Source organism: Zonotrichia leucophrys, chromosome 1A, assembly GCF_028769735.1.
Source record: "Zonotrichia leucophrys gambelii isolate GWCS_2022_RI chromosome 1A, RI_Zleu_2.0, whole genome shotgun sequence".
Classification (NCBI taxonomy): Eukaryota; Metazoa; Chordata; class Aves; order Passeriformes; family Passerellidae; genus Zonotrichia; species Zonotrichia leucophrys.
Window position 1 is genome coordinate 42,163,342 of NC_088170.1, and position 12,866 is coordinate 42,176,207.

The following is a 12,866-nucleotide window of genomic DNA, read 5'->3' on the forward strand; positions in this document are numbered from 1 at the left end:
GCGCCATCTTGGCTCCCCGCTGCACTGCCACCTCCGCCACCGCGGCTTCAGGGGAGCCACTCGGCCCCGTGCTGAGTTTAGTCACCCGTCTCGCTCACGGCTGTGGTGTCCGGAGGCTTGCTGAGCGCCCACTGAGGAACGCAGCACGGGGCAGTGCAGCACTATCATTATAAATGCTTTGCTTATTGCTGTATTGACCTCGTGCACTGGCAGCCTCACGCACCCACTGGGCTAGCAGTACCTGCCAGGGTCATCACCTCTTCCTGTCACAGGAGCTACGTGCCACCACTGCCTCACCCACCAGGAAGCACGGAGGGCAAAACACCCGCAGTCGTCTCTGAGGCAGGAGCTCACTAACACGCTAGCCTTGCCCATCATGAAGACAGAGCTCCCCTTCCTGCAGGTAACCTTTAGCACACGTGGTGAACTACACAGAACAAACATTTGTTGTATTCGGGTAGACCAAAGCCCACTGTAGGTCCCAGTAACCTCTGCTATAATATCTAGGGCTTGAAGCAGGGAACAGTGTTTGGCTATACAAGTGCCAAGTGCCTGGCTGGAGAGGGAGCGCTTCCAGGCAGCGATGCAGAGCACCTGTCAGCCTGGCCTTCAGAGACATTAAATACGATTAAGTCAAACAGCCTAATCAGGTAGCTTCTATAAAGAAGACAATGTTTTAAATAACTGCATTTGCACTGCTTTGCTCCACTTTGGGTGTGTTACATGGCAATGACAGTCTGAAAGAGGTTCAAAAGATCTTTGTAAAAAACTGTGATAATATACAGACAGGCTACTTTGTACAGAACTGTTATGACTTCCAAGGATGTAATTTATCCTTGGAAGGATAAATGGTCAGCAATAAGAGAAGGTTGGTGCAGGGGCACAGCTTGAGGACTGGCTGGCCATCAGTCAGTTGCTGGTGAGAACTTGTTTTCATTTGCTTCACTTGTCCTTCTTGGCTTTTGTTTACCCCTTCGTTATTTTCATTTTGATTACAATTTGATATAATTTTAATTTTTTTCAATTATTAAACTTACTTTATCTCAACCCACAAGTTTTCTCACTTTTACCCTTCTGATTCTCCCTCTCATCCCACTGGGGACATGTGGGGTGAGAGAGGGTGACTGTGGTGCTTATTTCCTGGGTGTTAAACCATACAAAGGTACACATTTGGAATTTTGACTAGTGTCTCAAGTCAACTTTAACTCTTGGCCTTTCACTACAGAAACACTTAATTGAAATTAAGGACTAGTTTGTGCTCACTCTTTGCAGCAAGTTGGCTCATAACCTTCCTTACTGTTACCAGTAAAACTGTCAAAGACAGTAAAGTCTATAATTAATGCTCTGCTTTATCCAGCAAACAGCAAGGCAGCTACTGAGTGGATAAGATGTGCAGCTGCTTTTGGCCCCGTGGGTCAGAAATTTCCTAGTATGTGGCTAACTCATGGTTAGTGTGGGAGGAGAGGGAAAGGGCAAGGCATGCCCTTTTGGCTATAGTTGCCATGGCTATGGCTATAGTTTATGCCAGGGCTTATGACAATTAAATTAAGAACATAACTTAAAGTCACAAGACATTTTTCCCTAATTATAATAACTGAGCCAGGCAGATTTGCTTTAGTGCTAAGAGATGGATGTTAAAACTCTGGATTGACTGAGATTGTCAGGCCCAGATATGAAAATCAAGACAGAAAGAATACAAGGCAGGCGTAAGCATGTTTTCTCAGTTTGTTCTTCTGTGGAGTTTTCCTATATTCCAAGGAGAAGTAAGTCTTGTGAGAGGCAAATAGGGTTGCTACTTCTCCCCACTGAAGTATTTGTCTTCAAATTCAAAGGCAAAGCAGAATATTGACATTTCTGAGAGAAAATGTTACGTCAGTAGCTTCCCCAAACACATCAGTCTGCACTGTCTAGCAACTTTACCAACTTGGCAAATTCCTAATGCCTACTCCCCTCAGCACTATTAATTGGTCTTTCTGTACAAAGGAAATAAGAGTTTGACCCACAGTGTCAAATACAACAAAAATCTATTTGTAGAATGGTACTCTTGGTCAGAAATAGTTTGAATTGGTTCCATGGTGAGAAAAATCTTTAAGTAGTACATTGCTAACGCTTTCCTTGACACTACCAAGCAAAAGAAGCAGAAATAGTGACAGTTACCTATGCTACCTTACTCCCTGAAACAGATTTAGATCCCTTGATACTTAACATTGATGGTCCTCTTGATTATTCTCTTTGGCGAAGTCCATATGGCTCAGTTCTTATAGTAAACTCTGAACTAACCGGCTTCAGAGCTAAAATTCTGGCTCTTAGGGTACTGCTACAAATCCTAGCTTTTCTGGGCCTTTACTAAATAGAAACCTGATATCCCCTTCTCATAAAGTGTGAGAGAACTAAGGCTGTGGCTAGATGTTCACGGTGGAAATTGCTGTTGTAGCTTTCCCAGGGTGCTTTGTTTGCTGCTGAAGATTTCTACTCTCATTGTATTGAGGAAGACAGATTATTCAGAGGGTTTCTCACCTGCCACCTCTAATATATATTTAAGACAACCTCCTGACCCCATGGAAGCTCTCTGTTACTTGCTAGGGTCAGGGCAGTAACTTCTCTTGTGGTGCTCATAGCCTGCAGTCACACTAACATCGTCTCAGGTCTGTGCATTTGACAGAATTGTGATAACAAAATGCCTGAGTCAATTCACTAAAAATTTTCCTCTTATCACCCATTTTGGTAGTTACTAGAACATCATTATTGACTAAACAGTTCAGTTCATCCTAAGCCTTGGCAGAGGTGGAACTGTATTTGACAGATTGACATCAGGGGCTGTGATCCAGATGATTTTACGATCCACTGTTTCTAACAAATACTCAACATAAAATTTATTTTTAATGTATATATAAATATATATTTGTAAAGGAAGAATATACTGTAACCAAAGGAAAGACCAAGAAAAGAAAACTACTTTCAAGACAAAATTTGATTTAATTTCTTGCTGTAATCAAGTAGAGAAACAGATACATTCAGTGCCTCAAGCTGCAGCTGGAGCCCGTGGCACAGAGAAGGCCTGCTCAGCATTTCCTTAACTGTCCTGTGCCGAGATTCGCTCTTGTGAGGAAGATGAAGGCAGCAGGCTCGTGATGGCGTGGGGACGCAAAGAAGCATGCTCGGAGCGGAAAAGCTCTGCGGGCAGACTCGGTGCAGAGCTCTCGGTCTGTCCATCTCGGACAACGCCGTCCGTGACCTGAGAGGGGCTTGTCTGGGGCCTGGAGCACTCCTGCCAGCCAGGGCAGCAGCTGTTGGGTCCCCCGGGACCAGCCCGATGTCACGTCTAAGCTCTATAGGCACTAGAAACGGGTTGGGGAGAGGGGTTGCAGATGGAGAAAATAACTTTCTCTCCACACCTTTCTCTCAGTCATTCCAGAGCTTGCTGCGGATATTCCAGCAAAAATCACAAGTAATCAAAGCAGCAGTTGCATGAGGCAGAATTCCGCTGCGTTCTACCTACGAGGGGGACCAAAAACTGGCAGAAGGACCGGTCTGGGCTGGGGGACGCCCGGCGCGGGGGCTACGGGGGTGGAAAGCGCTCCGAGCGCTCCCTCCGCTCCACACCGGGTCGGGAGAGGGTCTGTCGTCGCGAGGCTGGGCCGGCGCTTCCTCTCCGCCCCGCCCGTCGCTTCCCGGTCCCATTGCTCCCCTGGGGATGGGGCTGGGCCCTGTACGCCACGTCTGCCTCCCGGCAGGGACGGAGCCCATCCCCGTGTGCGTGGCGGCTCCCCGGGGCGGGGCGGGGCGGGGCGGGGAGCCTGGCGCGGCCCGGGCCGGCGCCTCCGCCTTCCCTCCATCCTCCCTCCCTCTCTCCTTCGCCCACTCCCGCTGCTCCTGCTCAGCGTACGACGGCGGCGGCGTTCCGCTATGTCGGCCGCCAAGCACCGGGGCTCTAAGGGGGTCAGCCCGCCCGCCGCTAACGAGAAGAGCGTGCAGCTCGGCGCAGGCGAGGAGCCGCCAGCGAAGAAGCCAGCGGCGGCGGGGCACGGCCGGGGCGGCAGGGCCGGCGGGGGGGGCCGCTCTGGTGCCGGCCCCCGCCGCGGCTGGGCGATGCTGCTGGGCGCCGTGGTGGTGCTGGGCGCCGCGCTGCCCGCCGGCTGGTACGTGCTGCAACTGCAGGAGGAGGTCGGGCGGAGCGCCCGGGAGGTTGAGGCCTCCGGCCGGCAGCGGCAGGAGCTGGCCGCCACCCTGGACACCGTGGTGCAGAAGGTAGCGGGGCACCGGCACCGCCGGGGGCGGGTGGGCTGGGCACCGCCGGGCGCTCGTTGCTGCTCGGCGGGGCGGGAAGCAGCAGCCGCCCATGCAGGGGGACGGGCGCCGGGATTCGCCCCTTAAATAAGGAGCTGGGTAGCTGTCGGGTGGCCTGTCTTGCGGGAAAGCGAACGTATCCCGTTGCCTTCCCCTCCTCTTCCGTGCTGCCTCAAAGATGCTTTCATGGCATTAGAGAGGCAGATGGAGTCAGGGCCGCGGTATTCCCCGTGCCTGCAAACGTGGCCCTGGAGCAGCGAGAAATCTCTGCCAGGCAGCGTAGAGCTGGGCGGGACGGGACCCCGCGGCGGTGGCCCCAGTCCCCAGCTCGCCTTTCCAGGGCCTGTGCCCGAAGCCATTTTATGGAATGCAGCCCGCACGCTGCATTAGGTGTTGACAGCGGTGCGGACCCGCCGTTCCGAAGGAGCTTGCTGCCCGTAATTCTGTATCTTCGAGGCCCGCAAATCACTTAACCTAGCGGGGCGAACGAACTGCTCGTCGCTGCCTGTCGAGTAGGCAGATGTGCACGCCGAGGGACACTGGGTGGCAGCGCAGGCAGGATCCTGCCTTAGCGTCCCCACACTCTAGAAAACAAAACTCATGTGAGCTTCTCCGAACAACAGAGGCTGTGCCAGAAACAGTGCTGCAGTACCCTGCCTCCCACGTTCCTGCTGCAGTCTCTGGTCAAGGGAGTGAGACTCGCAGTGGCAGTCCAGGACCAAAAGCTGTGAAGTTGCTGGCACAGAAGGTGGCTCAAGTGAAGTGAAATAAATGCTTATTTCCCTCATTTTTTTCACTCAGGCCCTTATTAGCCTCCCAGCTATAGCTTCACAAATAGCACTGTTCACTTGGATACATCCTAGGGTGCCTATACCCTTTAAAAATGGCATCTGTGATTGCATGTCATCAACATACAATTAAACTTGTTTCCCAGGAATAGGTTAAGTGGCTGGAAGACAGTGTGTAAAGTTATGACTGACGCAGATCAAGGAAAAGGAAATTCTTGTCTCATCTTGACTGCTTTCTGCATGGCAGACCATTCAGATTCCCTGTATTCCTTGCAAGCTTGGGCCTGGGCTGGCAAAGAGGGGACAGGCACTGGCAGAGATCTTCTGGCTGTTCAGTGCTTCCAGAAACACAGTGGCCTTCACATGTGGACATTATATCATCAGTCTTGGAGTTTCCTGTCCCATACAAAAAGAAGGAAAAGGAAAATTCATGTCAGCAGGAGAGAGGAGTTGTAAACTTCAGGGCTATAGGGCTGCGTCTGAATCTAGTTTTAAATCTGGGGGGCTTGATTCACTGATGACAGGACAATGATTTGAACTAGCAAAGGGTGTTGCTTTTTACTGGTTTTTAAGCCATTTTTGTAGACTGTAAGAAGGAAGAAACTGAAATAGAAAGATGTAAAACTATAATACATGAGTGTAGAATGTAGATGTACATGCAGTGTGTAAGCCCCTCTAATCAAAGGAATATGGACAATTTGCAGTCTCCCATCTCCATGTCATTGCAGAAAAGCATAAGTACGTGTCACATATTCTAGGAGATGAGCATATAACAGAAGTTTATAAATAGTTGGTTTCAAAGACAACTGAAACTTACTTGCCTTTGTATAGCAGATGGCTGTTAAAGGTGGTAGAAAGAGATCACAGGGTTTCGATGTAACCCATGGAAGTTTTGGTTGCTGTGGTTTGGTGACACAGGAATTCGCTGTATTTCACTGCTTCACAAAGGTGTAGGATCCTGTGTTGTTCTTGCAGAGTGCCAAAGCTGTGTAGCTTCGCCCTTCATCTGACTGCAGAGAGCTTCTGTCAGGAGTAAGCATTATATAAACTCATCTGCATCGAGGATTTATCGCCGGCTGGGGGTATATGTACAAACGGGACGGGACTGCTGTGGAACGTGCCTTGAGCTGTTTTATTTTTCAGCATCAGTCTCATTACATGGTTATGACAATGGGAAGATGCCATCAGCTCGCATCCCAGGCAGCAGACCAAGAACTTAATGTTACAACTTACTTTATAAGTTTTTTGACCAATCACACAAAGCAAAAGCATATTGACAGTAGTTCTATCCAATCACTGTAAGCACACGTACCTTTGGTTAAAACAATGCCTGCTTATTTCAAATACAATACCTACTTTTAAGCCTTAAAACACAATGCACGGAGCTCCATTATTAAGCTTCAAACTTCTAATATTTTGCTAGATAAACTTTTCTGTGGCTTAGAGAGTTATTCTACACAAGCGTTAATACACAGGAGTAAGCATTGTATAAACTCATCTGCATCGAGGAGAAAGGAAATGATGAGAACGTTTAGTCTTTAACATAGTACCATTCTCAGAGAGGCCAAGGTCATTTGGTGTTTAAACACAGGCTCGTATGACCAGTTAGGGAAAACAGTAGTCATTGGCTGAAGATACATTTTTATGTACTATTTGTGATGTTAAATCTTTCAAAGGTTATGGCTTCAAATCTTAACAGCCATGTACCCCAAAACACCAAACTCACATGAAGGTTCACGCACAGACCAACTGCTTTGAAGCTGTGAGTTTCTACCCCTCTTGTTCAAGGGTATTGTTTTGAGCCCTGGTGGCTCTCGGTTAGGACCAATCTGATTAGAAGCTGGTATATTTTGAAGACCCCAGTCCATGTTATTATACCAGAGCTCTCTGTTCTTCAAGTGGCTGGCCCAGATGGCGAATAGCTTCAACTTAAACCATGAACATTGCCTGAATGCAGTGGAGGAGCAGCTATAAAGTACTTCACTGTGTGAAGTGGGTTCCATCTTTGTAAGTCATAGAATGGCAGAGGAGACCCAGCCCTCTAGAGAGTTCTGGCTATTTCTGATTTCTTAGACTAAAAAGACAGTTACTTGCAAATATGAATTCGGTGATTTGGTTGAAATGTGTCACTGTAATAGGAGAGGGAGGAGAACTTTCCTGTGTTATCCTGTTAGATTTCTGACCTCCATTTATAGTGATACAGAAAAAGCTCTCTGCTCTCTATGGAAATAATCAGAATGAATGACAGCTAAGACAAATGAAAATGAGGTTGGTAAGTCAGTCAAATGACTAGTGCTCAGCTGCAGTGTGTATGGCAGTATTACTTTTTCGACCCCTTCCCCTTAGCTCATTTCTAATTTTCTATGGAAGCACTAGAGAATACAGTTGTATTCCCCTACAGGAATGTAGGGGCATTAGAAACCCTTTTACTGAAGAGGGAGAAAAGAAGTCATCTTAGTGGTTATTGTTCAAACAGCAGTGATCTGTCAAAGCAAAGGCAAGTCTCATGGCCAAACTCTACAATCAATGCACAGTATAGACTTTCATGAAAACTAAGGAGGATTTGGCCAGGGATCTGCAAAAATACATAGAAATAACTTAATTTCTAATGAAGACGTCTGTTAGGTCTTTAGAAAATAACAAAATAACAAAATAACATCTAGGTTCTGAGTCAGGGAACTGCTGGAGCCTTCTTCAGTTGAAAAGAAAAAAAAAGGCAGCTCTGTGTTTTTCTTTCTAAAACCATGTAAAATATACTTCTTTTTTATTTATAGAATAAAACCACCCCTCCAGCTGTGTATCTAATCAGTAAACATGGCAGGCCATGTGGCATGGCTGATTAATATACCCCTCAGACACAGGGAGTAGTGTAAGGCAGGGCAACTTGCATTACTCAGCACTTGCCATCCTGCCAAAGCCTTGAGGTATTTTCTGTGTGATGGATTCCTCTTGCAGACAATAGGAGTTCTTACATTGCTTTACTAAGTTTAAGAAAGTACAGCCCCCACATGCACAAAAAGATTTCTCCGCAGTCTTAAGACTGATGCTCTGCTTGGCCTCAAAATTAAATAACATGTCCTTCCCTGGCCTGGATCTTACCTTTAAATGTGAGAGTAAACAAATGTGGCGGCCACTTGCCCCTTGACCTTTTCCCTCTGGCTGCTACTAAAACCAGCTGTAAAGGTAATTTTTGTAATTGGGAAGTTTAATAGTGTGCCTGATGTAGTGGTAGGAACTTTCTGTTAACCTGAGCTAGATGCAAGGCAGGCTCTTGGCAGCTGCTCTGCTTTTGTTCTTTGTGTGTACATACATGAGACCTGCTCACTGCAGTTGTGTGGGTGTATGCAGGAGTGGGAAAAACAAGCTGCTAACTATTTAGAACATTAAAGACTTCCTAATTTTTTTTCTAATCTTAAAAAATGGTCAACAAAAAATCTCTTGTGTTTCTGTTGGTGTCTAGGAGCAGCAAAATATCATTACTTCTATCATTCCTTGGCCCATCCCAGCTCCCCTCTCCCTCTAACTTTTCCTCGTCTACTGCAAAACTTCTTTTTAATGATCAGGAATTGTTCTTTGGTATTCATGCCTGATAAAATATAATTCTAGCTTTTCTGTATTGAGAAGCTGTTGTCAGTTATTCTTTTGGTTTGAGTCGTTCCCCCCCCCCTTCTTTTTCTAAAGACTTGTGGTCTTTAGAACCAAGAATCCTATATGGGAGGGATGGTTTCAGGGGTCTGCATGGAGACTCTGGAGACCTGGGTTCCTTTCTCACTGCCACATATTTCCGGGGTCATGCGTGGCAGGTCATTGAGGCCAAGGACCCTTAACAGATGGTGTATGTACAACAGAGCTGTAAGGCTGAAGATGCTGGTTTTTTTGTGCCTCCCATATCTGTATGCCACGAGGTGACTTGAGGTATGGGGCATGAAGGATTGCAATGCAATCATTTTGTCTAGTAACAAGGATTATAAGGATTTTGGACAAAAAGGGTGAAATTACTGGTATTAACTATGTGTATTTCTGGCCTAGGTACGTTCTCTTCAAACCACATTTGGAGAATTTGAATCCATGATGAAAATTGTTCAGCAGAAGCAGGAGGTGAGCGAGAAGGCTGTTAAACAAGGGGAGAGTGAAATAAACCGGATCAGTGAAGTGCTTGAGAAGCTGCAGAATGAAATTTTGAAAGACTTGTCTGATGGCATTCACATGGTGAAAGATGCAAGGGAACGAGACTTCACATCTCTGGAAAACACAGTGGAAGAGAGACTAACAGAGCTGACCAAGTCTATAAATGATAACATTGCTGTATTCACTGAAGTCCAGCAACGGAGCCAAGATGAAATCAACAATATGAAAGCAAAGGTTGGTTCACTAGAACAGGCAGATGTGTATAAACATGAAATTAAGGTGCTGAAAGATGCTTTTGATGAGATGCAAGCATCCATGAAAATGAAAGAAAAGGACATAGAGACCTTGAAGAGTACAATAGACTCCATGGAGTCTGATGTGTACACTGAAGTGAAAGAGTTAGTCAACCTCAAACAGCAACATGAGAAGTTCAAAGAGGCTGCGGACACTGAACACCTTTCATTAAAAGCTTTACAAGAGAAAGTTCTGAGAGCTGAGGATTCTATTAGGCAGCTCCCTAGTGACATTAAAAGACTTGATGAAGATTTACTACAAGTTAAAGCCAACCTCAACAAATGGGAAGATAATGAACTCTTCAGAAAAGCATTAGAAACTTTTGGGAAGAACAGTGAAGGACTGGAGTCTCGATTGAGGCACATAGAAGACAGCCTAGAGTCTCTAGCATCTGTTGCTGCTCAAAACAGTGAAAAGTTGGAATCTTTCCTTTCTAAGGAGGCAGAGTATGAGAATAAGCTCAGTGTCCTAGAACAAAGCATTACCACTCTTCAGGGACTCTCAAATACAGATGCAACTTCAGTCACAGATGTTCTGAAAAATCTTGGTGAGGCACAGACTTCACTGTACAATGACATGGAAGACTTAAAGAGAAGCATCAGTGACTTGCCATCCTCTGGTGCTCTCCAGGATGTTCAGAAGCAAATTAGTACTTTGTTGGATCAAGGAAATCTTCAGGCAGGTCAGACACATCCTCAAGGTTACCTTGAAAAGTTTTCTTCTATGGAAGGCTCTGTAGATGAACTGAGATCTTTTGTTAGCCAGGTCGATTCTGATTTGAAAATGCTAAGAACTGCAGTGGATAGTTTAGTCGCCTATTCAGTGAAAATTGAAAATAATGAGAACAGCTTGGAGTCTGTGAAGAGCTCAGTAGATGACCTGAGGAATGATCTGGAAAGGTTGTTTGTGAAAGTAGAAAAAATACATGAAAATATTTAGGCAGTGGTGCTCCTTGGGCAAATAATGGGTTGAGGAGAGTAGCTTTTGTATGCCCTGTTTTTTACTCTTTTAAAAATAAATTTGATACCTCCAAAGAGAATAAGAATACTTTAATAATAGAGACAGTTATGCTTATTTCCTTCATTTCTTTTCCGTGTAGTGTTTTTGGAGTTTTTTATTGTTTTTTTCTTTCCCCTAAATTTTGTTTTAAGAAAATACAAGTTTAGTTGGGGGTTGAGTTTCTTAAGGGCTCATCTTCTCTATGAAGTTGTACCACTATTAAGTGTAGTGGTGTAACTACAGCCTCGTTAGCATGGGCACATATTTAATGGCATGAAGGTATTTCACACTGACACTAGATATCCCACACAGAAGGGCTACGGCTGTTCTGGTACCCAAAACATACTGCTGCACTCACGGAGGATTTTACTGGGATGTTTTGGTTCAAGAAACAAAGGTACACGCTATTCCTAAACTGTTCACTGTGGTGAACTGAAGAGTGGAGCAGGTGTGCAGCATCTCATCTGTTTCTGCAGTTTGGGACTCAGACATGTGGTCAGTTCACCAAGGATCAGCTGAGCTGTAGTGTATTTCTGTGAGACCTTAGTCTGTACCAAGGAACTAACAAGGTCTGAGATCAGTGACACTGCCTGGGGCTAAGGCCTAGGAGATTCATTCTTTATGATCACAGGCTTAATTGCCAGCATCTTCAGCTGTTGGTGCAGAAGATCAGTGCTTAAGTGCAGAAGATCCCATCTGAAGGATGGGATTAATTTCAAGAGGGTACAGTAATATTTTTGTCATGTTTTTAGGCTGTTTACATGATTAGGGTGTCTTCCTTGGAAAGATCTATTTTGGTCTTTGATAAGGGATTTTTCTATAAAAATCATCACAAATTTGAGAGAAGAGGAGAACCAAAATTGCACCTGTTGTGTTCCATATATAACAAGCATGCCAACAACAGCAATAATACACTCCAAAACACACAAGAGGGAAAATCACCATGAAATCAGCAGAATTGCTTCTATGGAATATACATTTCCAGGTTTTCACACAGATGACTGTGACCTGAACTCTTGTTATGTATTCAGGACTTGGTGCCTGATTCTTGTTACTATTTTTGTCACCAGGTGTCTGGCTGAGGCATTGGTAGCAAAGGATCCTTCTAAGAGACCTGGTCTAGGAGAGTGAGGAAAAAGTGTCATAATTCTATAGATGATCTTTTAAAACCCATTTTCTTGTGGAGCTTCTTTGGTTTTCTCTCTTTTAGGAAAGGATTTCTAATATCCCTCCTTTTCAAGTTTCCTTTTGAACTTTATCCAAATAATTGGTAAAGAAGTCTGCCATGTAGTTACCTTGGAAATAGGCCATGGGCATCATGTTCAACTCAGCTTGGATCAGACAGATCCTTGACTGTGTTAGATGAAAAATTCCTTGGAATAGCATCTCTCAGAAGTGGGAACAGCACAGGTGAAAAGGAGTTCTCCTAGGTAAATAGGATACTGAACCATATCCAGTGTTGTTCCCACTGTAAACAGGAAAGAACTGCTGTCAGAGAAAAGGGAGCCATGGCATTAAGGTCACTGTTGTCACTGTTGGAACTGCACTGTTCTTTGTTGACTTCTCAAGTTCTTGAACAATGTTGTTTAGGTTACTGTGAAATGAACTGTATGGCTTATTTTCAGTATTTTTAATACATAATAAACATTTGGAATATTCTTTGCACCTTTTTTTTGATTGCTGCTTGCTTATTGTTGTGTTTCCCAGGGTGCTTCCGGTGGGGTAGAAGGAAGGGCTTGGGGAAGCACCAGGTGTGCTGCAGCCCTGTACCTGTTCTCAGCTCCCACAGGGAAATGTTGAGGCACTTTTGCTTGCTGTGATTAAAAGCCAGCTTTTGGAAGCAGGGTTTGAGTCACATCAAGGTGTTGCTGCTGACAAGCAGACTCAGGAGCCCAAGAAGGTGATCATAAAGTGTGAAATACCCGATCTGTGCCTTGAATGAGTTCTATGCCAGACACTGCCAGCAAGGCCTCTCTAAGACTTCCTGAATGCCCAGAGCTTGTAGGACAGAAATAATGTTCAGAAAGAACCTGTGTGATATTTCCACAGTGGCTGCTCCTTTTGCTTAGCTCAGAATGCTGGATTGTAGGGCTCATCAACTGATACCATTCTCATGATGGATGTCTGCCTTTCAAAATTTTGGGAAAGGGTAATTTCAGGAGTCTAGGCATTATGATATCCGCGCAATTCTTGAGGCCAAAGTCACCGAAATAGGTAATAAGTCTTTAATTAAACTACGTGTGCTTGACAAAGCAGGTGAGCACCCAAGCCCTTCTATGTGAAGATATTTGAGATAACCCCAAGTTTGCAGTAAGCTGGCTGACAGCATGCAGTGACTGTACAGTAGCTGCATGATGTTGGAACTTAGGC

The 12,866-nt window shown here is 45.3% G+C and overlaps 1 protein-coding gene across 1 annotated transcript; it reads left to right on the forward strand.

Annotated features, from left to right (window-relative positions):
- The first annotated feature begins 3,160 nt into the window (after window positions 1–3,160).
- Window positions 3,161–12,166, forward strand: CKAP4 (cytoskeleton associated protein 4). The gene is given in 5 exon segments (XM_064702531.1): window positions 3,161–3,496; window positions 3,498–3,553; window positions 3,556–3,776; window positions 3,778–4,248; window positions 9,105–12,166. Coding segments are annotated over 5 exon segments (2,208 nt in total). The 5' UTR covers window positions 3,161–3,368; the 3' UTR covers window positions 10,437–12,166.
- Window positions 12,167–12,866: the final 700 nt, after the last annotated feature.